The 27,500-nt window shown below is 42.0% G+C and overlaps 2 protein-coding genes across 2 annotated transcripts; one reads left to right on the top strand and one right to left on the bottom strand.

The window, feature by feature from the left end:
* Positions 1-10,012: 10,012 nt before the first annotated feature.
* On the bottom strand, positions 10,013-16,440 carry fam210aa (family with sequence similarity 210 member Aa). Its single transcript, XM_060857260.1, has 4 exons — positions 16,315-16,440; positions 13,650-13,999; positions 13,453-13,564; positions 10,013-10,954 (listed from the first exon to the last, which is right to left on the bottom strand). The coding sequence occupies exons 2-4, from the start codon at positions 13,967-13,969 to the stop codon at positions 10,721-10,723; spliced, it is 666 nt and encodes a 221-aa protein (XP_060713243.1). The 5' UTR covers positions 13,970-13,999; positions 16,315-16,440; the 3' UTR covers positions 10,013-10,720.
* A 491-nt stretch (positions 16,441-16,931) lies between these two features.
* Positions 16,932-25,058, top strand: rnmt (RNA (guanine-7-) methyltransferase). The gene is made up of 11 exons (XM_060857207.1): positions 16,932-17,022; positions 17,670-17,776; positions 18,074-18,209; positions 18,368-18,490; positions 19,103-19,218; positions 19,359-19,540; positions 19,718-19,882; positions 21,576-21,693; positions 21,837-21,935; positions 22,531-22,564; positions 24,620-25,058. Exons 1-11 carry the CDS (start codon positions 17,007-17,009, stop codon positions 24,655-24,657), a joined length of 1,134 nt encoding a protein of 377 aa, XP_060713190.1. The 5' UTR covers positions 16,932-17,006; the 3' UTR covers positions 24,658-25,058.
* The last annotated feature ends 2,442 nt before the right edge of the window (positions 25,059-27,500 follow it).

The raw sequence follows: 27,500 nt of genomic DNA, 5'->3' as shown, positions 1-27,500 counted from the left end.
TGTTCTGTGTACATACATAAATATTATATATCACCAGGGTGTGTTAGGTGCCGTTATTTCCTCCTGTGTGTGTGTTCATATCCTTCTCTATTCTACAGACATGTGAGTGTGAAGTAGAGGTCATAGAATGAGTCAGTGTTTTTTGTCTGTCTATCCTGTGTGTGTGTGTGTGTGTGTGTGTGTGTGTGTGTGTGTGTGTGTACTTTAGTCTATGTTACTGTGTCACTGCAATTATCACACTACACAAGACTTTTTCTTAGTAGTTTCAGTAGCTTTTTTTATTCTTAAAAAAGATTTTACATATACTGTATATATATATTTTGTGGGACTAAATAACTACATGCTGTTAACAATATAAATATAAAAATATATAATATTTAGTGCACAACAGCTACTGCTTTACCCTAATTAGTGTAAAAACAACAGATAAATAAATATTCAGTTTATTTCTCTTTCTGAATGTAAGGATGTGTGTTTGCTGAAACACTCCAGATTGTGTTCAGGTGTGTGTCCTGTTTGCTGTAATGAGTCTAGATCTCATCTGAAGAGACCCCCTGGTGTTCCCAAACTGTGTGTAATCACTTCAGATGAGATCTAGAGATCTAGACTCATCTGAAGAGGACAAAAAAAACAAACCATGAAGTCTCAGGAACTGTGTTTGGATCTCTGAGATTAGTTTCTAAGGCTTTGAGCGTTCTCTGGAAACTCAGAGGTCACTGTTTTTAAAATGGAAGAAGCTGGAATTTTGCTGAAGCAGGTCATCATCTGAATGAAGAGCTTTGGTCAGTGAAGCTAGAAGGAACCCAGCAGTCACTGTAAAGGAGCTTCCAAAGTGCTGTGCAGAGATCAGAGACCTTTTAAGACAGACCGCCATCACTGCAGCGCTGCATTAGGCACTGTAACACAGGCACTGCACTTCACCTGGCTAACATCCCTGGGACTGAGAGACGCCTGAGGGAAGGATGAATCCATCGTCCTTCAGAGTGACACAGACAGCGGAGTCACAGTTCACCTTTCAGCACTACAATGACCCGAAGAGCAAAATCCACACCAGAGTGTCTTCCGGACAAGTCTCTGGACGTCCTGAGTGTCCCAACTAAAGCCAGACCTAACCTACATCAAACATCTGTGCAGAGACCTGAAGACTGCAGATCACAGACATATCCATTAGACTTGTAGCTGGAACTGCTGCCAAAGTGACTTCTACAATGTATTGAATAAAGCGTCTGAATTCTTTTATGAAAAAGTTGTTTTAAGAAAATCTGTTCACCACATAAAGTAAAAAGGTCTGAATACTTTATTTATAGCTTTTATTCAGCACAGATCCTTCGATGACGCTCACAGCGCCGTCGCTCGTTGACTCGACTTCCGATCGGTTCGCAGACCGAAGAACGTCACAAAGGATTTGTCAGAAGATCTTGTTAGCGAGCAGTGAGGCAGAAAATCAAACAGCAAATAAATAAACAGAGAAACACAAAACCTTTTCAGCGTGTTGTTTCATAATAAAAGGCAAAATACCAAAAAAAAAATAAAAAAATAAAGGTGATTCATTTCCACCTTTAATCATGAATTATTATAAAATTATTAAGCAATAGGTAAGAATTGATCTTGCACAAGTTAATATTTCATCACAGTTCAGGATCTGACACACAAAGCCTCTGATGGAAAACTCAAACTGTTCCTGAAAAGGAATTCATTTCTAATAACATTACAGCATCCTCATCTGACAATGAGCTGTTTCTGTATGTCCGGTGTAACACACACACACACACACACACACACACACACACACACACACACACACACACACACACAGTCAGTGTCTCACAGGCTTTTATGAGTTTAAGAGAACATTAGCTGTAATGCTGTACTGCATCTGTAATGTCAACACTGTCATGACCAAAACAAACAAAGTGCATTGTTTATTATTCTGTTCTAATTTTCGTCTCTAATATTAAAAGCTATAAGATTCTAAACGATGCGGTGAACATTAAACCCTCTAATTTATCTTCAACACGATGCATCCACGATGGCAGACGTGTCACTTAATGAACCTGTAAATGTCCCTGAGAAGAAAACATCGTTGTGGATTAATCGGTTTAATATCATATGTAATGTCATTATTATAACAGAACACTGTCATGTTTATTAACTGTGTCTGTAATTCATCCTACTGTCTAATCAGTGCTTAGTGTTCAGTAAATGTGGTCAAAACCAACTAAACATCTGAACATTTAAACATATAACAACTCTGACATCACAAAACTCAGGACTTCTGGTAGTTCCCAGAATATCTAAGTCTACTAAAGGTGGTAGAACGTTTTCTTATTTAGCTCCCAAACTCTATAATAGTCTTCCTGATAGTGTTCGGGGCTCAGACACACTTTCACAGTTTAAATGTAGATTAAAAACTCATCTCTTTAGTCAGACGTACACATAATACATCCCATAATATTGTGCTCTATTACATCAGACCAAATGTACATTATCATCTAGTTCTTAATATTATGAACAGCAGATACGTTAATTCCTCTCCACTGCTTCTCTCTTTCTACCATCACGAGGCATCCAGACATTGTAACCAGCATCGATCGTCTTCTGTGTGATGAAGATTTTGGACCTCCGCTGAGACGAGGGCGACTCTGTGAGGATCCTGAGACATCTACAGATCTACCAGCTCCAGTTAGACTCTGTGATCCTAAAGAGGAGACGTGAACTCCATGTGATCTTTTACATCAACACAACATTTATCAGACTGTATATTTATAATCACACCCCCAGTGTCACCCAGATGAGGATGAGGTTCTCCTTTGAGTCTGGTTCCTCTCAAGGTTCCTTCCTTTACCATCTAAGGGAGTTTTTCCTCCCCACGGTCACCTGAGTCACCTCAGACTTGTTCATTGGGGATAAATACATACACATTTATATACAAGTCTAATATTAATCTTGAGTTTTTATATTATATTAATCTTTATATTATTCTTTATAATAACCTTCTGTTATATGTTCATGTTCTGTAAAGCTGCTCTGATCCAACGTCCATTGTTAAATAAATTGTATACAAATAAAACTGAATTGAATTTAAATGTTTTCAGGATTGTGATGTAATAAAATTATTTTTGTGTGTAACACAAACTTACTGTAGCTCACTGGAGTCATAATCACTGGCTGTTAATGGGGCATTAACACCAGTCACATTAACACCAATGACACCAGTCACATATACATCAGTCACAGTAACACCAATGACACCAGTCACAGTAACACCAGTGACACCAGTCACATTAACATCAGTCACATTAAAACCAGTCACATTAACACCAGTCACATTAACATCAGTCACATTAACACCAATGACACCAGTCGCAGTAACACCAGTGACACCAGTCACATTAACATCAGTCACATTAAAACCAGTCACATTAACACCAGTCACATTAACATCAGTCACATTAACACCAATGACACCAGTCACATTAACACCAGTGACACCAGTCACATTAACATCAGTCACATTAAAACCAGTCACAGTAACACCAGTGACACCAGTCACATTAACACCAATGACACCAGTCACAGTAACACCAGTGACACCAGTCACATTAACACCAGTCACATTAACACCAGTCACATTAACATCAGTCACATTAACACCAATGACACCAGTCACAGTAACACCAATGACACCAGTCACAGTAACACCAGTGACACCAGTCACATTAACACCAGTCACATTAACATCAGTCACATTAACACCAATGACACCAGTCACAGTAACACCAGTGACACCAGTCACATTAACACCAGTCACATTAACACCAGTGACACCAGTCACATTAACACCAGTCACATTAACACCAGTAACACCAGTCACATTAACACAAGTGACACCAGTCACATTAACACCAGTGATACCGGTCACAGTAACATCAGTCACATTCACACCAGTCACATTAACACCAATGACACCAGTCACAGTAACACCAGTGACACCAGTCACATTAAAACCAGTCACATTAACACCAGTGACACCAGTCACATTAACACCAGTGACACCAGTCACATTAACACCAGTCACATTAACACCAGTAACACCAGTCACATTAACACAAGTGACACCAGTCACATTAACACCAGTGATACCGGTCACAGTAACATCAGTCACATTCACACCAGTCACATTAACACCAATGACACCAGTCACAGTAACACCAGTGACACCAGTCACATTAACACCAGTCACAGTAACACCAGTGACACCAGCCACATTAACACCAGTCACATTAACACCAATGACACCATTCACAGTAACACCAGTGACACCAGTCACATTAACACCAGTCACATTAACACCAGTCACATTAACACTGGTGACACCAGTCACAGTAACACCAGTGACACCAGTCACATTAACACCAGTCACACCAGTCACATTAACACCAGTCACATTAACACCAGTGACACCATTGACATTAACATCAGTCACATTAATACCAGTCACATTACCACTGGTGACACCAGTAAAATTAACACCAGTCACATTAACACCAGTGACATTAACACCAGTGACACCAGTTATGTTAAAATCAGTGAAATTAACACAAGTGATATTAATACAAAGGACATTAATAACAATGTCATTAACACCAATGATATCAGTTAACAGTGGAGCTATTTTGTTAGTTATCAATGTTGTTTACACACTAGCTCAAATTCAAGGTCTCAGCAACCTAACCTTTGACCTCCTTTATTTGTAAACCTGTAATCACCAGTGTTTGTGTGTGTGTGGGTGTGTGTGGGTGTGAGTGCGTGTGTGTGTGGGTGTGTGTGTTGTTTCACAATACGTTCATGTGTTTTTTAAGGTGTTGAGTACTTTTATTTATTAATCAAATCAAATTGTATTAATTCACTCTCATAGATGATGTTCATTTTTCCAGAAAAAAAATCCAAGAAAGATCCAAATCTCTACCAAACACAATATTCTACACTAAACACCACAGAATACCAACACAAACACAATATTCTACACTAAACACCACAGAATACCAACACAAACACAATATTCTACACTAAACACCACAGAATACCAGCACAAACACAATATTCTACACTAAACACCACAGAATACCAGCACAAACAAATTAAGTTTAGAATTGATTACAAACTGCTGCTACTTACGTACAAGGCTCTTAATGGTTTAGCTCCCATGTATCTAACTAGTCTTCTAACACGTTACAATCCTTCACGCTCTCTGAGATCACAAAACTCAGGACTTCTGGTAGTCCCCAGAATATCTAAGTCTACTAAAGGCGGAAGAGCGTTTTCTTATTTAGCTCCCAAACTTTGGAATAGTCTTCCTGATAGTGTTCGGGGCTCAGACACACTTTCACTTTCACAGTTTAAATGTAGATTGAAAACTCATCTCTTTAGTCAGGCGTACACATAATACATCCCATAAATATTGTGCACTATCACACTAGACTTGCACATTCTTATGAACAGCAGATATGTTAATCCCTATGCACTGCTCTTCTCTTCTCTTTTTCTACCCATGCTGAGACACCCATGCTAAGATCGTCTTCCGTGCGTTGAAATTTCTGGACCTCCACTGAGACAAGGCTGACTCTGTGAGAACCCTGAGACATCTACAGATCTACCGGCTCCAGTTGGACTCTGTGATACTTGTATATTTGTAACCACACCATCTAGTGTCACCCATATGAGGATGGGTTCCCCTTGAGTCTGGTTCCTCTCAAGGTTTCTTCCTTTACCAATCTAAGGGAGTTTTTCCTTGCCACTGTTGCCTGAGCCCTCAGACTTGCTCATTGGGGACAAATACACATACATACATACATACACACTGTGAACTGTATATATCTTGAATTTTTATTATATTAATTCTTTATACTTCTCCTTATGTTTATCTTTTGTTTTATGTTTATGTTCTGTAAAGCTGCTTTGTGACAATGTCCATTGTAAAAAGCGCTATACAAATAAACTTGAATTGAATTGAATTGAAACACAATATTCTACACTAAACACCACAGAATACCAGCACAAACACAATATTCTACACTAAACACCACAGAATACCAGCACAAACACCAATATTCTACACTTAACACCACAGAATACCAGCACAAACACCAATATTCTACACTAAACACCATAGAATACCAGCACAAACACCAATATTCTACACTAAACACCACAGAATACCAGCACAAACACCAATATTCTACACTAAACACCATAGAATACCAGCACAAACACAATATTCTACAGTAAACACCACATAATACCAGCACAAACACAATATTCTACAGTAAACACCACAGAATACCAACACAAACACCAAAATTCTACACTAAACACCACAGAATACCAGCACAAACACAATATTCTACAGTAAACACCACAGAATACCAGCACAAACACCAATATTCTACATTAAACACCACAGAATACCAACACAAACACAATAATCTACACTAAACACCACAGAATACCAACACAAACACAATAATCTACACTAAACACCACAGAATACCAGCACAAACACAATAATCTACACTAAACACCACAGAATACCAACACAAACACAATAATCTACACTAAACACCACAGAATACCAGCACAAACACAATAATCTACACTAAACACCACAGAATACCAACACAAACACAATATTTTACACTAAACACCACAGAATACCAACACAAACACAATATTCTACACTAAACACCACAGAATACCAACACAAACACAAAAGTCTACAGTAAACACCACAGAATACCAACACAAACACAATATTCTACACTAAACACCACAGAATACCAACACAAACACAAAAGTCTACAGTAAACACCACAGAATACCAACACAAACACAATATTCTACACTAAACACCACAGAATACCAACACAAACACCAATATTCTACACTACACACTCACAGAATACCAGCACAAACACCAATATTCTACACTAAACACTCACAGAATACCAGCACAAACACCAATATTCTACACTAAACACCACAGAATACCAGCACAACACAGATAGATACACCAGCTTTGTACAAAACACAAACAAACAACAGACTGGTATAACAGTGTAATATTCAGCCAACACCAGCTTTCCCCAACACTCACAATTAAACACCATCAAACACCAACATCCTCCATCAGACACCATATAACCCATCAGGTATTAAGACCTAAACACCACCATTGTCTGTTTTGACCATGTCCTTGAGTCACTAAGTAAACTAAAGCACCTGCAACATTTCTCAGCGCCAAGAGATCCTCTGATTCAGCGGTGTGTGTGTGTGTGTGTGTGTGTGTGTGGAGGTTGGTTTATGGGGGAGGTGTGTGTGTGTGTGTGTGTGTGTGTGTTTTGGGGCTGAGGGACATCCCTGACTCACCCAGACGCTTTCCCTTTAGACTGCATTCATCATCCATCTGTCTGAGAGACTTGGTGTAGACGGTGCAAACTCGATAAGAATTAAATTATTGCTCTCTCTCTCTCTCTCTCTCTTTCTCTTTCTCTCTCTCTCTCTCTCTCTTTCTTCTTTGCTCTATCTGTTTAGCCATTTTCTGTCTGCGGCTCAAAAATAAGCTATCTGCAGTCCATAAAAATTTAAACGAAACACACACACACACACACACACACACACACAGAAACACTGAAGACAAAACAGATTTAAAATTGCCTTAAAAGTCTATGAAATCTCCAGACAAATTGATTATGGCAGCTGGAATGTTCCCTCAGCACACACTTTCTCTCTCTCTCTCTCTCTCTCTCTCTCTCTCTCTCTCTATCTATCTATCTATCTCTCTCTCTCTCCCTCTCTCACACACACACACACAGACTCAGTTAAGAGAGCACTTGGAAGAAAAAGGTAAAAAGAAAGAGCCTAAAAAGCAAACACATCGTGAGTGTGTGTGTGTGTGTGTGTGTGTGTGTGTGTGTGTAAGCCTGCAATTTTGTGAGTGAATTTAATTCAGCCAGTGAATGTTAGTGACAATATCTACAGTGCGACTCGCTACACGGATCCCAATTTAATGTCTTGAGCTGCAGAGAGCTGTCAGTCAAGCGTGCTCATTATAATATTAGGCCACACCCACTCAGACAGCTTTTTAGAGTTTTATTGAGGATTTTATTTCTCAGACTTGTGCTGAAGGTTTGATGTAGGTTTCACTAAAAGGAAAGCAGCTTGATTTACAGCAGATTTTATAAAGCCGTTGAAGAAACCGGGAGTCTGTTGTTTTATTTCTGGCTGTAACATAAACAGTTATCTGTGGCATGGTGTGTGTTCAGTGCTGCAGGTGTTGAGTCGGTGTGTTGAGGAAACACATTCCAGACATGTGGAATAACTCACCACAAACAAGTCGCTGCAGCGCATCACACAAAAGTAACAATTACCGCTGCGCCTGAGGCGAGCGCCTGCAACATAAACACACCGTCACTCAGTGCACTACAGACACTAGCTTCCTCCACCCCCTGAACCACACGGTGCTCTCTGATCCACTGACTGCTACAGAATTCCACAGCGAGAACAAATAAGATAATTACAGAGTCGTTATCCCACAGAAGAGGAAACTCTTGCTCAACTCACAGGATCTGCTGCAGGTCCTGAAGCCACAGATACAAACACAAAAACACAAACCACCAACAATATTCAGCTACAACCAGCACCACACCAAAGACAGACACGTTTATGCTAACGTAGCTAATGGCTAGTGGACGCTGATAGCCACCAGATTAGCTTCATACACACCGCATGTTTAAATCAATACATGATCACCACAGAACAGTCTTATATTTTAATCATTTGATAATATAATACAATTAACACACGATAAATAAGGAATCTTTCTGAACTACACACACACACACACACACACACACACTGCAATAGAAAACACACAAACACACACTGAAGAGACAGATAGAGAAAAAATAGACAAAAACACAGAAGCACAGTGAACACCACAAACTCTGGCACTGTTGCTATGGGAAACCGTTACCAAAATTAACTACATTACATCAAGTGGGTGCACACACACACACACACACACACACACACACACACACACACAGTTGTGATTTCTGAGACATGTAATAGTAGCTTGTTTGCCAGAGAAATGAAGAGAGCGGTTTGTACGTCACATGTTCTGTGGGGTAAAAGAAGCCTCTGGGGTAAATCTTTGACTTGGAGCATAGAAGCCTCAGGTTCAGTGTTCAGTGAGGAGTGTGTGTGTGTATCATGTACAGACGGAGTCTCCAGTGTCAGTGCTGTAGAACATCGTCAGCACAGAGGAGGTCACACGTCTGTACAGTTTCTCAGTAACATGATTACTGTGATCTTTTCTCTTATTAACCTAAAGAGAGAGAAGAAAAGACGGCTGAGGGAACGAGTTCTAGCAGGTTTCTGTATTAAACATAATTACAAAGAGAAACGTTTGAGGTCTCCTTCGTTAATAATTCAGAGTTTTAATCGTTGTGGTGTGAGAGGAGCAACACACTGAGGGCCAACTGGTAGAGAGAAATAATCCACTTCACTCTGGATCACTATTCATATGTTATATATAGAAATATATAGATGATGTCATAATATAATTATAATTACAAGCTAACACACACACACACACACACATTTGACTCATTCAGAGATTGGCTGTGCTGACAGCATCCTTTCCCCTTTCTCTATTAGATGACTCATAGCTCAATTAATAACACACACACACACACACTCACTCCCCCGTGCGCTTGAAAGAGGGCAACACACACCAAGTGGCAGGACTTCCTCATGTCAACAGAATGTGTGAGGAGTTACTTACATTTCAGAGAGAGAGAGAGAGAGAGAGAGAGAGAGGGGTCGGGTTATAACTGTGGAAGTGAAGTCTATCGATCGATCTATCGATCTATCTATCTCTCTATCTGTGTGTGTCTGTGTGTGTCTGAGTGTCGTGTGTGTGTGTGTGTAAAAACAAAATGGAAAAAAGCACTGAATCTTTTTATTTTATTTGATTTCTTCATTTCATGTCAGTCAATATGGAGGACGTTGCCATAGCAACGAAACATGTTCCACACACTCCGTAAAAATCAACAAGTCTGAGTTGTTTAAACATGAAACACAACTTTTGTTGATCCTAATCCACACACACCAAATCAAATGTGATCAGATTAAAGCATCTATCTGCGCGATTAAAGGTGCCGTCTTTAACCTTTAGGATGTTTAAATACGTTTATAAAATAACCCAATCAGCCAAAGAGTGTGAGTGTTAATTCCCCTGACTTGTGTTCAACACTTGCAAGCTTATGTGATGTGATTAGCGCAGGCTCGATAGATTGATCAGTCTCCAACATTTAACATCAGACTTGTTTCATCCTGTACAGAAATAAGACGGAGACGTGACCCATGAAGCAGTAGATGTCTCCTGCATCTTGGAAGAATCGGTTTAATCCCCCTGGTCAGCATGCACGACAATCTGTAGCCGCGCGGTAGCACAACAGAACAGCGACTAACCTTCTTATGCTAACCTATGACAAAAAAACAAACAAAAAAAAAAAACAGGGTGGATCCAAAATGTCACTTTTTTTTTTTTTTTTGGATGAGTCAGCAGGAAGTGATGTCATTAGTGCTGGTCTCACAGAAGCCTTTATTCATTTATATCGATAGCTCGTTATTTACACGGCGATGATGTCATCCGTCTTTATTCGGGTTTCTTCCGGAAGCCCACTTTATCTTTGGTTTCCTGGAGTTTTTCGGAGAACTTGTCCTTGGTTTCTCCGATCCTCTCGGAGAAGCGGTCCTTAGTCTCTCCCATCTTCTCCTGTAGGTACTCTTTCACCGGCGGCGGCGTCGACATGTAGCCATGTTTACGTAGATAATTCACAGAGAGAGACGTGCCGCCTAATGTCAGTGTGTACCGTGCCGGAGTGGCGATCTGCAAAACACACACACACTTATTCCAATCCGTACACTATGGTGTCTCTGGACATTTTATTTCTTTCCAGAGCAGCAGAAGCTTTAAGGAGGATTTAATGAATCTGAATCAGAGTGAAATTGATTCTTCTGATTCATTTTACAAACCAGAACCCATAAAAACCTTTGATTCAGGTGTGTGTGTGTGTGTGTGTGTGTGTGTGTGTGTGTGTGTGTGTGTGTGTAAGACTGAACAAATCTCCATTAAAAACTTTCAACAATGAACAAGTTAAAACTTTACCCAAATGAGTGATGGTCAAAATCACCACAATCATCTGAGCACGGAAATCAGAGCTGTTGTGAAATGACTGACTCAGTAATTATATAAATAATGAGTTAAAACATTTTGTGTTTCATGCTGGGTTTATTTTCTCAGCGCTGAAGCTCACAGCAAAAAACCCTGAAAAACTATTTTTTTTACACATTTGATTCACCTCTTACAGGTGAGTCAATTCAGAGTCGACTGCGTCTCTAAGCTTTTATACTAAAATACTGAACTGAAGTACATACCGAAAATAAAACGTTACCGTGGTAACAAAAGCACTAATTATTCAGAACAATGTAAACCTTCATGGACAAAGTTCTCATGAGCCAAAATTCAGGATTTACTTATGAGATTATTTTGTTTTAACAGGCTGTGTGTGTGTGTCTGTGTGTCTGTGTGTGTCTGTCTGTGTGTGTGTGTCTGTCTGTGTGTGTGTGTGTGTGTATGTGTGTGTGTATGTGTGTCTGTCTGTGTGTGTCTGTCTGTGTGTGTGTGTGTGTATGTGTGTGTGTATGTGTCTGTCTGTGTGTGTCTGTCTGTGTGTGTGTGTCTGTCTGTGTGTGTGTCTGTCTGTGTGTGTGTGTCTGTCTGTGTGTGTGTCTGTGTGTCTGTGTGTGTGCGCGTGTGTGCGCGCGTGTGTGCATGTGTGTGCGTGTGTGTGTGAGCGCGTGTGTGTGTGCATGTGTGTGTGCGTGTGTGTGTGTCTGTGTGTGTGTGTGTGAGTTCGTGTGTGTATGCGTTTGTGTGTGTGCGTGTGTGTGTGAGTGCGTGTGTCTGTGTGCGTGTGTGTGCGTGTGTGTGTGCGTGTGTGTGTGAGTGCGTGTGTGTGTGTGCGTGTGTGTGTGCGTGTGTGTGTGAGTGCGTGTGTGTGTGTGTGCGTGTGTGTGAGTGCGTGTGTGTGTGAGTGCGTGTGTGTGTGCGTGTGTGCATGTGTGCGTGTGTGCGTGTGTGAGAATAATTTCTGAGTCCATTTAAATCAGAATAACGACTGGATAGGAAAAAAAATCCATGAAATAATCCTTGAAAGTTGATGTTTTGTGTCATTTTTAAACAGTATAATAAAAAGTTTCTCAGATTCTGCAGTTAAACCTCAATCTGAACTCCAGACCCAGTCTGTGAGCATGAACACTACAAAACAAATAAAGGAACCCTTAGCATCAGGAGACTGTTTATCACCGCACAGGAGAGAGCTGAAAGACCTCCACGAGTGGAAACATGTAGAATAAACATTTTGTTTTCAGTTTGTTTCTTTGGATGATTAATGGTTCTAGGATTCTCGCATTACAGTGTCGCATTACACTGTAGTTATCAAGTCGCATTACACTGTAGTTAGAATGACCACAAGAGGGCGACTAAACAAACTCAACACAGTCATTTATTACAAGACTAAAGATCTTAAAGGTGAGCTGCTTCAGAAAACTGAGTCGGGACGACTAGCCAATGAGCAGAAAGGGGCGTGTCTTGTCAATATGCGGCAGAGAGAGTTTTCAGTGCGCATGTGTGACGTGTGTACCTCTGCCTCGGGATCTAGGTGTTAAATGTCGTCTTCTGCGTGAAACGGAGCTAAACTTTTCACGGTACAACACACAGTACTACACAAACACATGTGTGTTACTCATTGTGTTCATTTACTGATAAAAAATATCCCCTCGGCCAGCCGCCCCAGCAGGTTCCGCCATAATAGTTGCCTGGGTTACGCATGTATGTGTGGGGCGGAGCTATCAAAACAGGGGTGACACCCATTTGGGTTAGAGGCGTGTTTGTTTTGGTGATTTCAGATGTCAACATTGGCTTTAAACATCGTGCACCGCACCTTTAAGTGGTGCTTAAATGCTGAAGGGTTCTCGGTGAGAGAAGCAGTGCTACTTTACAGACGGCGTAAAATAGGTGATGTGTTTCTGAGAGAAAGAGCAGACGGACAGGGTTAAGGTTGCTTTTTTTATTTGTTACATTTATCCTAAACTTCCGAAAATAGTTAAAGAAAAAATAATAATGAATAATTTTAAACTAAGTAGAAATAAACTAATAATTTTGTGCATATTACAATAATTAGTAAACATGCACACAGCACAACTTGATCATGGACATGAGCTAATAAAGATAAAGTTCCTGAGAAAGATCCCACGTCAGAAGTGTGTGTTAGGAGACGGGGTGTGAGAAGAGAAAAGTTTAACGCCACACTCATGATATCTGACCTTGTACAAGGCGTAGGCCGTCAGCGCGTTGCCACTCTGAGAATTCTCCAGGAGTTTCAGGAGTTTATCAGGAAGTCCAATGTGCTCCATGAACGGAACCAGGTTGACTCCTCTGAGGAGAAAAGAGAAGAGCAGTGAAGAAAGACAGCAGGGAGGAAGGTTCAGTGAAACAAAAGGGAACATATGATGATGCTCACTTCATGGCGGCGTAGTAAAATCCTCCGAACCACATGCAGGAAGTGAGCAGGTGCACCGGGATCATCACTTTACCGTACTGCTTAAAGGTTCTCTTGAATCTCTGAGCAAGGCCCATGGACTGGTCCTGAAGAGGATCTGTGTCCGCCGGGTCGTCCTGCCTGAGCGGACCGTCTCCGGGCGGAGTTCTCGCAAGAGACGAGGACGAGGTGCAGATCCAGCGGCATCCTGAACCCAGCTGCTTCTGAGAGAGTGCAAAAGACTTGCAGGACAAACGTGTCCAGACCTGAGAGAGCGGGATGAACCGCATAAGGAAACGCATCACAATACCCTCCTATCAGCAACGGCGTCTCTGCAGGCGACAAGACAAGACATAGAGAAGAGAGTTTAACTCCAAACAACCATTTCTTATTTTACTATTATTATGTTTACACTGTTACTAGACTCATCTAATAATTTTTTACATAGTGTAAATGAGTCAAGTTAAGTCAGGAAGCTTTTATTGTCATTACACCATATATAACTGTTACAGTACACAGTGACATGAGACGACGTGTCTCCAGGATCAGGGTGTTACATAACACAAAGACAGGGGTATAAGGACTTAGTAAGTAGTCTTAGCCACATAAAGTGCATCTGTGTAACCTGGTGCAAACAGTGCAGGACAAGACAAACAAGACAGTGCAGGACAACAGACAGTGCAGGACAACAGACAGTGCAGGACAACAGACAGTGCAGGACAAGACAAACAAGACAGACAAGACAGTGCAGGACAACAGACAGTGCAGGACAACAGACAGTGCAGGACAACAGACAGTGCAGGACAACAGACAGTGCAGGACAAGACAAACAAGACAGTGCAGTACAACAGACAATGCAGGACAACAGACAGTGCAGGACAACAGACAGTGCAGGACAAAGACAGTGCAGGACAACAGACAGTGCAGGACAACAGACAATGCAGGACAACAGACAGTGCAGGACAACAGACAGTGCAGGACAAAGACAGTGCAGGACAACAGACAGTGCAGGACAACAGACAGTACAGGACAACAGACAGTACAGGACAACAGACAGTGCAGGACAAAAGACAGTGCAGGACAATAGACAGTGCAGGACAATAGACAGTGCAGGACAATAGACAGTGCAGGACAACAGACAGTGCAGGACAACAGAGTGCAGGACAACAGACTGCAGGACAACAGACTGCAGGACAACAGACAGTACAGGACAACAGACAGTACAGGACAAAAGACAGTGCAGGACAAAAGACAGTGCAGGACAATAGACAGTGCAGGACAACAGACAGTGCAGGACAACAGAGTGCAGGACAATAGACAGTGCAGGACAAAACAGTGTAGGACAAGAGACAGTGCAGTACAACAGACAGTGCAGGACAATAGACAGTGCAGGACAACAGACAGTGCAGGACAACAGACAGTGCAGGACAACAGAGTGCAGGACAACAGAGTGCAGGACAACAGACAGTACAGGACAACAGACAGTACAGGACAACAGACTACAGGACAACAGACAGTACAGGACAACAGACAGTACAGGACAAAAGACAGTGCAGGACAATAGACAGTGCAGGACAACAGACAGTGCAGGACAATAGACAGTGCAGGACAATAGACAGTGCAGGACAATAGACAGTGCAGGACAATAGACAGTGCAGGACAAAGACAGTGCAGGACAATAGACAGTGCAGGACAATAGACAGTGCAGGACAATAGACAGTGCAGGACAATAGACAGTGCAGGACAAAGACAGTGAGGACAAAAGACAGTGCAGGACAACAGAGTGCAGGACAACAGACTGTACAGGACAACAGACAGTGCAAGGAAACAGACAGTGCAGACAAAGTTACAAGACAATACAAAAAGTACAAAAAATACAATACACAAAAGACAATAAACAGTAAACAGAAACAGAGTAAATACTGTATGTGAATACTGAATATTTCGTGCAGTAACATCAGAATGCAGGTCCTTAAGATAATGTATAGTGCAAATTGTGCAAAAACAGCAAACGACTGAAATATTCTATAGTATGAGCAAAAGAGCAAAAAAGTGTGCAAAGCAGCATAAACAGTGTGTTGATGTGTCAGTGTGTGTTTGGTGCAGTCCATACAGATGATGTGTGTGTGTGTGTGTGTGTGTGTGTGTGTGTGTGTGTGTGTTGTGCTCAGTACAGTTCAGTTATTGAGAAGTCTGATGGCTTGTTGGAAGAAACTTGATTGACTTTATCCTGTACCATATTGTGTACTATAATATCTCCTCTTTAATTATATATGTTTCTATAAGTGTTTTATTTCACTGGTACTATTATTATTATTATTATTATTATTATTATTACTATTATTATTATTATTATTATTATTATTATTATTATTATTATTCTAGCAGCCAGTTTGTGGCTCTAATAGCTCATTAAACGGTTTCTATAAAATATTAGAGACTAAATAAAGCCCCTGTGACATTTTCTCTCTCCTCTCATCACTAACACAGTGTTCAGTGTAGAGATTCTATAGAAACTGTATATAATGTTTACAATAACACAATAATCACTAGTGTGTTGGCAGTAAAACACACACACAGCAGGTAATAAAAAGCCTTAATCCGGTATAAACAACTAGAACACACAGCACACCGGATGTTTACTCACACGTGTGGTCCGTTTCCGCATTTTAAATTGTAGATTTCTTTCGAACAGTTTGCTTGTCAGCCATCAGCCATCAGCCATGTTCCTTCTGTCATTCACACACAACGACGCAGCAACCCGGACGCAAAGCCTTCTGGGAAATCGAGTGCTTAACCGCTCACGCGTTAGTTATAACGTTAGCCTGAAAAAACTACAATTCCCAAACAACTCACCTCGCGGTTGCTTGACATTGAACGGAACGAACTTTATTGCAAATCTGAATCAGAATTAGTAACAGAATCAGAAGGAGCTTTATTTTATTTTATTTTATTTTATTTTATTTTATTTTATTTAAGTGTGCTTCCGGTACAAAGACCACAACAACGCAGGCAATAAAAGATGAGAATAGAATAAATAATACATAAAAATACACATCTAAAAATACACTTCTTCTAATTCTTATTATTGTTATTTATTATTATTATTATATATTTCTATAATGTAAGAATTATTTATTAAATAAAATTATTTATTCTAATCAAAAACGAAACCTGTTTATTTACATTCTCTTGCAGTCCTAGTTTTAGTGTTTTTATATTTTTGTCCAATCATATAGCTGCGTTTATGAATACGAATTATTAGCCAATCATCTTTCGGAGGCGGGGTTGCGTCCACCTCCACGCGCGTGTTGACGTACGGAGAACGCGGGAGTCGTGATGGCGGAAGACTCGAGTGAGTAGCATTAAGCTAAAGGCCTTTGTTCCTCAATAATGTCGTGTATGTTCGGTTTATAGACACGTTACGACTCTCTAACGACGTACCAGATTCGTGTGTGTATGTTTAAACGCTCGGAATGCAGCTCGCTCGTGTTTTTGCCTTCAGAAACTCGTCTTTGTTAGTTAGCGTAAGCTGCGTCGCTGCTGCCGAGACGTGGTTGTGTTTCAAATGAAGTCGTAGTGCACTAGATAGGGTGCAGCTAGAACCGGCAATGTAGCGTTTAAAGAGTACCGTTGTGTAGTAAGTGCTGATCTATTTGGGACACAGCCATAGCAATTGTTACTCTATTATAGTGTATTTAAATACAAAGTTCTAAGGATGTGTGCGTTTACTATGCAGTTACTATCATTATTACACTAAGGATTTAAAAACTGTAACTATGGTGTTTAATTAAATGTAGCTTAATAAAAACATCTTAAAATGTTCCTGTACATTTAATATATATAATATATTATTTTGATACTGAAGTGAACACTTACTTTATATTGAGGGAAATCTACAGTGTTGTGTTCAGACTGTTAGATTATTTATAACATGAATAAATTATGAATACTGTTGAGACCAAACCCCTTGTTAAGTGTGTGTGTGTGGTGTGTTTTCAGGTTTAAACTCAGCAGAAGGAGGAAACGGGACGTTTCAGGGGAAGCGTCCGCTGAAGAGGAGGCACGATGGAGACGAAGACGAGTCTCTGTCTCCTAATAAAAAGCTGGTAATGTCTCTCTGATCGGTGACGTCCTGAAACTTTAGTGACGGAGATTCGGTGCGATGTCAGATAAACACCTGCGACATCTTTCACCATCAGACACTTCTTTATTTCAGTCACCTGCACTTTACCTGCCCTAATCATCCTTTTTAACACCCGTCATGCCACTTTCTGGGTCTGTGGTTACTGACTATTGTGTTGTATAAAGTATTAGCACCCCCTCAAATCAAAACACACAGCTGTATAGATATTATGTAAGTTGTGGTTTGTTATTAGTGCTTTAAACGTGTGTGTGTGTGTTAGGACACTGGGGAAGGCCACAGTCAGAAGGTGGCCACACACTACAACTCTCTGCAGGAGTGTGGCCTGGTGGAGCGAAGCAAGAGCCGAATTGTCCACATGCGCAACTTTAACAACTGGCTGAAGAGTGTTTTAATCGGTAAAACACACACACACACACACACACACACACACACACAGGCCTCAGCCTTTCCTCAGTGACCATCTGACATATTTTCTGGCCCCAGTACTCAGAATCTTGTGTAGTCTGCACGTCCTGTAATATTATGTGCATTTAAACATTGTGTGTGGTTTCAGGTGAGATTCTGGACACGGTGCGGCGTAACAGGAGAGAGGTGTGTGTGCTGGATCTGGGCTGTGGGAAAGGAGGAGATCTGCTGAAGTGGAGGAAAGGAAGGATCAGCAGGCTGGTGTGTGCAGGTAAACCACTCTCCTGTTATTAACACCATCACCCGTAGAACCCAAACCTACCGAACTGCCTGAACACAGCTGGAGTGCAGTCGGGTCGATCAGATCAACTGTACGTGTGGTGTTTCCTCTCTGATCTGGGGGGAAAGTTCTGTTGATTAAATCGAAAAAATTCTCTTGCATTTTCACATCTGCCTTAAAAATCAAATATATTTTTACATTGTTTCTTCTCTCTCTCTCTCTCTCTCTCTCTCTCTCTCTCGCTCTCTCTCTCTCTGTCTGTCTGTCTGTCTCTCTCTCTCGCTCTCTCTCTCTCTCTGTCTGTCTCTCTCTCTCGCTCTCTCTCTCTCTCTGTCTGTCTCTCTCTCTCGCTCTCTCTCTCTCTGTCTGTCTCTCTGTCTGTCTCTCTCTCTCGCTCTCTCTCTCTCTGTCTGGCTCTCTCTCTCTGTCTATCTCTCTCTCTGTCTGTCTCTCTCTCTCGCTCTGTCTGTCTCTCTCTCTCGCTCTCGCTCTCTCTCTCTCTCTCGCTCTCTCTCTCTCGCTCGCTCGCTCTCTCTCTCTCTCTCTCTCTCTCTCTCGCTCTCGCTCTCTGTCTCTCTCTGTGTTTGTGTGTGTGTCCATCAGACATTGCTGGTGTGTCAGTAGATCAATGTCAACAGCGTTACACTGACATGAAGAAGAGGAGTCATCCTAATGAACGTATCTTCACTGCTGAGTTCATCACTGCTGACTGCTCCAGGGTAAACACACACGCGCACACACACGTGCGCGCGCGCACACACACACAATATATATATTTGAAAGATCAAATCACTATACATGTTTTACTCTTTAAAGGAATGATCTGACACGAGGTGTGTGTGCATCTGTGTGTGTGTAGGAGCTGCTGAGTGAGAAGCTGAGTGACCCTGAGATGCAGTTTGATGTGTGTAGTTGTCAGTTTGTGTATCATTACTCGTTCGAGAGCCAGCAGCAGGCCGACACCATGCTGAGGAACGCCTGTGAGAGGCTCCGCCCCGGGGGAATATTCATGGGAACAACGCCCGACGCTTATGAGCTGGTGTATGTACACACATGTACACACACACACACACGTTATACCTTAATGTAAAACAAACGGCTGCAGATCAGATTGAGAAGAAAAGGCTTCTTTGACTTCCTTATAGGACGTCTCTGTCCGTTGATGTGGTCTCTACAGGACCCAGAGAGCGTTAGTTCACTACTTCTCTCTGTGTGCAGGAAGCGTCTGGAGCAGTCACCTACCAACAGCTTTGGGAACGAAGTGTACCGTGTGACGTTCCAGAAGAAAGGTGACTACCCTCTGTTCGGCTGTCAGTATGACTTCAACCTGGAGGGAGTCGTGGACGTGCCCGAGTTCCTGGTGTATTTCCCGCTGTTCGTGGAGTGAGTCTCCTCCTGATGTTCTCATCCAGAGCAGCATACAAAAGTGCTTTAGAGTCTGGATGAATACATTAACACCGGCTCACTAGGTTACAGAGTTAGGATACATCAAGCTAAAACTTCAGGGTGTTTATTTTATTTTAACAAACACACACAAGCGTTAAAAGTGTTAGTTGAAGTGTTTCAGGAAGAGGCAGGACATCACACGGGGTTTAAAGACAGCCAGTGACTCTGCTGTTCAGACATCTAGGTGAAGTTGATTCCACCCCCTCGGTACAGAACAGAGAAGAGTCTTGTGTTCCTCTGTCTTACCCTGAGAGATGGTGGACCAGTGGTGCAGTGCTGTAGGGCCTCAGTGCTCTGAGGGAGCGAGGTGCAGTGTGAGGAGTGATGAGGGCTCTGAGGTAAAAGGGAGCTGCTCTGGTTTTGTAGACAATCATCAGTGTTTAAATCTGATGTGTTCAGCTACAGGAGCCGGTGGAGGAGCACAGCAGTGGGGTGGTGTGGAGAACTTAGGCAGGTTGTTGTGGACAAAAATGACCGAATGCTTCTAATGTTGTAGAGAAGAAACCGACACGAGTCACATTAACAACATGTGAGGAAAAGGGCAGTTGTGTGTCCGTGGTTACCTCGAGGTTGTGAGCTGTGGCTGAAGGGGAGATCAGATCGTTATACAGGTATATTGCAAGATCATGACCTGGGGATGAATCACCTGATGAACAGCAGTTCAGTTTTGTTAGGATTGAGCTTTAACTGATGAACAGTCATCCATGATGATATTTCTGCCAGACATGCAGAGATCTGATCAGAAGCCGTGGCATCTGAGGGTGGGAAAGAGAAGATAAGTTGTGTATCATCAGCATAGCAGTGGTAAGAGAACCCACGTGAGGAAATAACTTCACCAAGAGAGTGAGTATACAGGGAGAAAAGAAGAGGACCAAGTACTGAGCCCTGTGGGACACCAGGGCTGTCTCTGTGGTATGAGCTGCTTTAAAGCCAGACTGTTGGGATCTTGGAGGTTGTTCTGTGAGAGATAGACACAGTTGATTATAGACAACACGTTCAAGAATTTTTGAAAGAAACGAGAGAAGTGATACCGGTCTGTAGTTACTGATGTCTGATGGATCCAGAGCAGGTTTCTTCAGGATGGGAATAACCCTCGCAGTCAGGGAGGATGAAGCAGGTGTAAATGGGGGGTCGAGTAGAGAAGAGATGATGTTGTGGAGCTTACCAGGGTCTTGAGATTTTAACTGTACCTAGTCTTGGACAGCCTTTCTTGTAGTTCCTTGATGCTTCTTACACATGATACACACTGAGGAGGAGGAGGAGGAGTATGAGGAAGTAGAAAAAGAGGAGGAGGAGGATGTGTGATCCACATTGAAGTAGGGTTCTATGGAGCGGATCTGACATTTTACTCAAATCAGTTTAAATAATGAAATAAATAAACAAACAATAAACAAACAAACAAATAAATAAAACGGAAATCCACATTAACAGCCAGGGAACAAGAACAGATCAGGAGCCTCAGTACCACCTCGTGTGATGGTGTAATACAGTGAGCGAGCAGCAGGGGGCGCTCACTCTCTGTAATTAAAATGACCAGAGCAGTTCAGGTAATTAGTGTAGAATTGTACGTCTGTCATTATTCTACACAATAGAATGTTTATTAAACGATGTTTTATTGTCTGTTCATCAGAATGGCAAAAAAGTACAACATGCGTCTGGTGTATAAAAAAACTTTCCACCAGTTCTTTGAGGAGAAGATAAAAGACGAGAGGAACAAAAGTCTCATGCAGAGGATGCATGCACTCGAGGTTTGTGTGTGTGTCTGCTTTGTTAGTCTGTCTGTCTTGCTCACTGCGTGTGTGTGGGTGTGTGTGTGTGTCTGCTTTGTTAGCCTGTCTGTCTTGCTCACTGTGTGTGTGTGTGTGTGTGTGTGTGTGTGTGTGTGTTACAGCAATACCCGGCTGACAGAGGCAGGTTGGTGTGTGATGGTGTGAGGGAGTATGAACACGCTGAGAGGAGAACACAGAACACCGGGGTCTCACTGCCACTGGTTAGAACATACACACACACACACACACAACAGTAAAACACAGTTGAAACACACTTTAGCATTATGCACTATTATGCACACAACACTGCATCTGTAGCATCTCTTTCCCATTCATTCTCACCCACACACACACACACACACACACACACACACTGCCAGTGGTTTACCACAACTGTTTATCAGAAAGCTGCAATGTTGCCACAATTCATATTTTCTTATGCAAATTAGGTTTGTAGCAAATTTATGATAAACATTTTTCTGCTTCTAACATCAGATTTAAGGACAAAATGTTTGTGTGTGTGTGTGTGTGCGTGCGTGGGTGCGTGCGTGCGTACATATTGGTGGGTGTGCGCGTGTGGGTGGGTGTGCGGTTGTGGGTGTGCGTGTGGGTGGGTGGGCGTGTGGGTGGGTGTGCGGTTGTGGGCGTGTGGGTGGGTGTGCGGTTGTGGGTGTGTGGGTGGGTGTGCTCGTGCGGGTGGGTGTGCGGGTGCGAGTGTGGGTGTGTGGGTGTGCATGTGTGGGTGTGGGGGTGTGTGAGTGTGCGTGGGGGTGTGTGTGGGTGTGTGCACCTGCCTAACATCTCCTCTGTTCACAGGGGACACTGTCCAGGTCAGAGTGGGAGGCTACAAGTACGTATAAAATCAGTTTCTCTACGTTAACTCAGTGTAATGATGTAAAACTGTACAACAGTCGACTCTTACAGATAATCAGGGACATCTGTGGTAACTATGGAAACCTAAATCTGCTACGACATCATAAAGAGTTTATCTAAAATGTTTTTAGTAAAAACAGAAGAGAACATAATGTAGTGTCAGAGTTTGTGTTGTGTGACATGTTTATGTACGTTACCTGATTCCAGTCCTGCTGACTTACACACTGTAACAGCAGACACTAGTAAGAGTTATGACATGTTTACGTACGTTACCTGATTCCAGTCCCGCTGACTTACACACTGTAACAGCAGACACTAGTAAGAGTTATGACATGTTTACGTACGTTACCTGATTCCAGTCCCGCTGACTTACACATCGTCACAGCAGACACTAGTAAGAGTTATGACATGTTTACGTACGTTACCTGATTCCAGTCCCGCTGACTTACACACAGTAACAGCAGACACTAGTAAGAGTTATGACATGTTTATGTACGTTACCTGATTCCAGTCCTGCTGACTTACACATCGTCACAGCAAACACTAGTAAGAGTTATGACATGTTTAAGTACGTTACCTGATTCCAGTCCTGCTGACTTACACACTGTAACAGCAGACACTAGTAAGAGTTATGACATGTTTATGTACGTTACCTGATTCCAGTCCTGCTGACTTACACACTGTAACAGCAGACACTAGTAAGAGTTATGACATGTTTATGTACGTTACCTGATTCCAGTCCTGCTGACTTACACACTGTAACAGCAGACACTAGTAAGAGTTATGACATGTTTATGTACGTTACCTGATTCCAGTCCTGCTGACTTACACACTGTAACAGCAGACACTAGTAAGAGTTATGACATGTTTATGTACGTTACCTGATTCCAGTCCTGCTGACTTACACATCGTCACAGCAGACACTAGTAAGAGTTATGACATGTTTATGTACGTTACCTGATTCCAGTCCTGCTGACTTACACACTGTAACAGCAAACACTAGTAAGAGTTATGACATGTTTATGTACGTTACCTGATTCCAGTCCTGCTGACTTACACACTGTAACAGCAGACACTAGTAAGAGTTATGACATGTTTATGTACGTTACCTGATTCCAGTCCTGCTGACTTACACACAGTAACAGCAGACACTAGTAAGAGTTATGACATGTTTACGTACGTTACCTGATTCCAGTCCTGCTGACTTACACACAGTAACAGCAGACACTAGTAAGAGTTATGACATGTTTACGTACGTTACCTGATTCCAGTCCTGCTGACTTACACATCGTCACAGCAGACACTAGTAAGAGTTATGACATGTTTATGTACGTTACCTGATTCCAGTCCTGCTGACTTACACATCGTCACAGCAGACACTAGTAAGAGTTATGACATGTTTATGTACGTTACCTGATTCCAGTCCTGCTGACTTACACATCGTCACAGCAGACACTAGTAAGAGTTATGACATGTTTACGTACGTTACCTGATTCCAGTCCTGCTGACTTACACACAGTAACAGCAGACACTAGTAAGAGTTATGACATGTTTATGTACGTTACCTGATTCCAGTCCTGCTGACTTACACATCGTCACAGCAGACACTAGTAAGAGTTATGACATGTTTACGTACGTTACCTGATTCCAGTCCTGCTGACTTACACACTGTAACAGCAGACACTAGTAAGAGTTATCGCTCTAAAACAGGTGACAAGTCCAGGCTTCATTTCCCCCGACACAACTGACCGGTGATCTGACCGACGGTCGAGTACGATGCACCTTCTCATGATATCATCATCATAACTATCCTCCCTGGAAGCCCCGCCCCTTTTCTCCTGCGTTACATTATTTCGGTTTTCACGTAAAAGGATCCTCGATCAGTGTCGAGTCGTGAACTCTGTCCGAACTTTTTGTTGGGTTATTTAGTGAGTTTTAAAGTTTGATGAAAATATATTTGGAAAAAAAAGGAATGATTAAATGTTTGTGTTTGTGAGATTATTGATGTACAAAATTCCTCTCTGTGCTGTAGGTATCTACATGGTGTTTGTGTTTGAGAAGATGGCCTGAAGTGCAGCAACCTCAATAACATCACCTGGGTTATTCGTTTGTCTCTCTCTCTTTATCTCTCTCTCTCTCTCTCTCTCTCTCTCTCTCTCTCTCTCTCTCTCTTTCTCTCTCTCTCTCTCTCTATCTCTCTCTCTCTATCTCTCTCTCTTTATCTCTCTCTCTTTTTCTTTCTTTCTTTCTCTCTCTCTTTTCTTTTAAATTCACAAGCTAGGCAAAGCTGCTAAGTTTCATTTTCACACATGGCTACTAAAGGGGTGTGTATGAGGTGTATGAGGTGTGTGTGTGTGTGTGTGTGTGTATAAAACAGCTGTATGTGGTGTTTTTCAGGCTGTAACTGTGTTTATCTTGTGATAAACTGGTACACTGTTGGATGAGGATGTAAAATAAAAGTGTAAAACCGACGATCTGAGACTTTTCTTGCCTGATTTTAAAGTCAGTGGGCTGTTAATCGACACCTCGTGATTTTATACTCCACAGTTTTACAAAGTGCTTCAGAATAAAGAGAAATTTTCCCTGTAAAACTGAATGTTAAAGATTTTAACATTTGAAAGCCAACCATCATCTGATGATGTCATAAGAGCAGTCGACCAATCAGCTGCTACGCTTCACCTCTCTCTCTCTCACCCACTCTCTCTCACACACATACACACACACGAGACACTTGTACACTCCTCATTTGTATGACTTTTTTCTTGTTCTTTATTTAATATTCCTAACTTCTTCAGTCTTTGGATCCTCTCTTTCACCCCTTTTCTTTCTCTTTTCTTTTTATTCTATTTCTTCATCCACCCATTTTCCTTCCCCTGTTCTCTTTCTTTCTTTCATTATGTGTTAAATAAAATTCTCCTAAACACCCTTCCCTTTGCTCACTTTCTTCAGGATTTATCCATTATTACTTTGACATTTCCTCCATGATGTCTTTCTTTCTTTCTTTCTCTCTTTCTTTCTCTCTTTCTCTTTCTCTCTTTCTTTCTTACTTACTTACTAGGAGTTACGTATATAATTGTTTCTACAAATAAGAGCCTGTACATCAGTCACATCTGTGGGCGTGTCCTGAGTCACATCTGTGGGTGTCTCCTGAGTCACAGCTGTGGGCGTGTCCTGAGTCACAGCTGTGGGCGTGTCCTGAGTCACGGCTGTGGGTGTCTCCTGAGTCACAGGTGTGGGCGTGTTCTCAGGCACAGGTGTGGGCGTGTTTTCAGGCACAGGTGTGGGCGTGTTTTCAGGCACAGGTGTGGGCGTGTCCTGAGTCACTGTTGTAGGCGTGTTTTCAGGCACAGGTGTGGGCGTGTGTCAGGCACAGGTGTGGGCGTGTTCTCAGGCACAGGTGTGGGTGTGCCCTGAGTCACATGTGTGGGTGTGTCCTGAGTCACAGGTGTAGGCGTGTTCTCAGGCACAGATGTGGCTGCTGTTTTCAGTCCTCAGGGAAGCTGCTGTTCTCTAAGCGTCCTCTCGTCTCTCTGCCGTCTCTCTTTAAATCTGTGGTGTTTATCCATCAGGGTCGAGCGCACGGTTACTCTTTATATACACATCCACTTATTTTTCTAACAATATAAATATAATTTCCTCTCAGCTGCTTTGCACAGTAACGAGCTCATTACCTTGCTGTCTTCCTCTCTCCTCTTTAATCAGCTCTAGTTCTCTAACGCCAGCTTTAGAAGACTGGAATCACTGATTTATAATTACTCTGCCTGATGATGTCACGTCTCTCTGTTTTCTCAGTCTTCCCCTGACTTCCTGTCAGATGGTCATTAGCACGTGTACATCAATGAAATCATACAACTCCTTCAGCTTACTGTCAGGAAGTAAAAGTTTCTCTCAGGATCGTGTGAAAAAAACGACAAAGTGAAAAGCTGTGAGGAACAAATGCTGCTAAAGAAATATTGTGTCTGAGAAATAAACCTGTATTTCATATCATTTACCATCTGCTGTCTGGTTTCTCTCTCTCTCTCTCTCTCTCTCACACACACACACACACACACACGGTTGTTCAAAAGCCTGCTGTTTTCCATTTTTTAAACTGTATTCATGATGAATTGAAAAAAGAGGAAAAAAATACGGCTTCTTTCTCTTCTTTTCTAATTTATTGATCAACTTTTTTCTGGGGGTCACGGTGGCTTAGTGGTTATCACGTTCACCTCACACCTCCAGGGTTGGGGGTTCGATTCCCACCTCCGCCTTGTGTGTGTGGAGTTTGCATGTTCTCCCCGTGCCTTGGGGGTTTCCTCCGGGTACTCCGGTTTCCTCCACCGGTCCAAAGACATGCATGGTAGGTTGATTGGCATCTCTGGAAAAATTGTCCGTAGTGTGTGATTGTGTGAGTGAATGAGTGTGTGTGTGTGTGTGTGTGTGTGTGTGTGTGTGTGTGTGTGTGTGTGCCCTGCGATGGGTTGGCACTCCGTCCAGGGTGTATCCTGCCTTGATGCCCGATGACGCCTGAGATAGGCACAGGCTCCCCGTGACCCGAGGTAGTTTGGATAAGCGGTAGAAGATGAATGAATGAATGAATGAACTTTTTTCTTTTTTATCCCTTTTCTTACTTCCTTCTGTCCCTCTTCTTTCTTTTCCTTCTTTCCCCACCCATCCTTTCCCCCTCACTGATTACTTTCCTTTTTCATGTCCTGCAGTGAAACGAAGTGAAGATGATCAGCAACTTTTCCTTTTCCTTTGTCTTTTGTTTCTCTTTGTTCTGACTTGATCTCTTGTGCTCTGTGTGTGATGTTTTTCTCTGCAGTAATGAGTTCCTGTACAGTTTCCAGACTCTCTTTTCCGCTCTGAGCAAAGCTGAAGGAAAAAACAAAGCAATAAAGAAAAGAAGAAGCAGCACATTGGAGCTTCCAGCT

This window comes from Tachysurus vachellii, chromosome 21 (assembly GCF_030014155.1).
Source record: "Tachysurus vachellii isolate PV-2020 chromosome 21, HZAU_Pvac_v1, whole genome shotgun sequence".
Classification (NCBI taxonomy): Eukaryota; Metazoa; Chordata; class Actinopteri; order Siluriformes; family Bagridae; genus Tachysurus; species Tachysurus vachellii.
The sequence above is the reverse complement of the archived record's forward strand: the minus strand, read 5'-3'. Positions and strand labels throughout refer to the sequence as shown.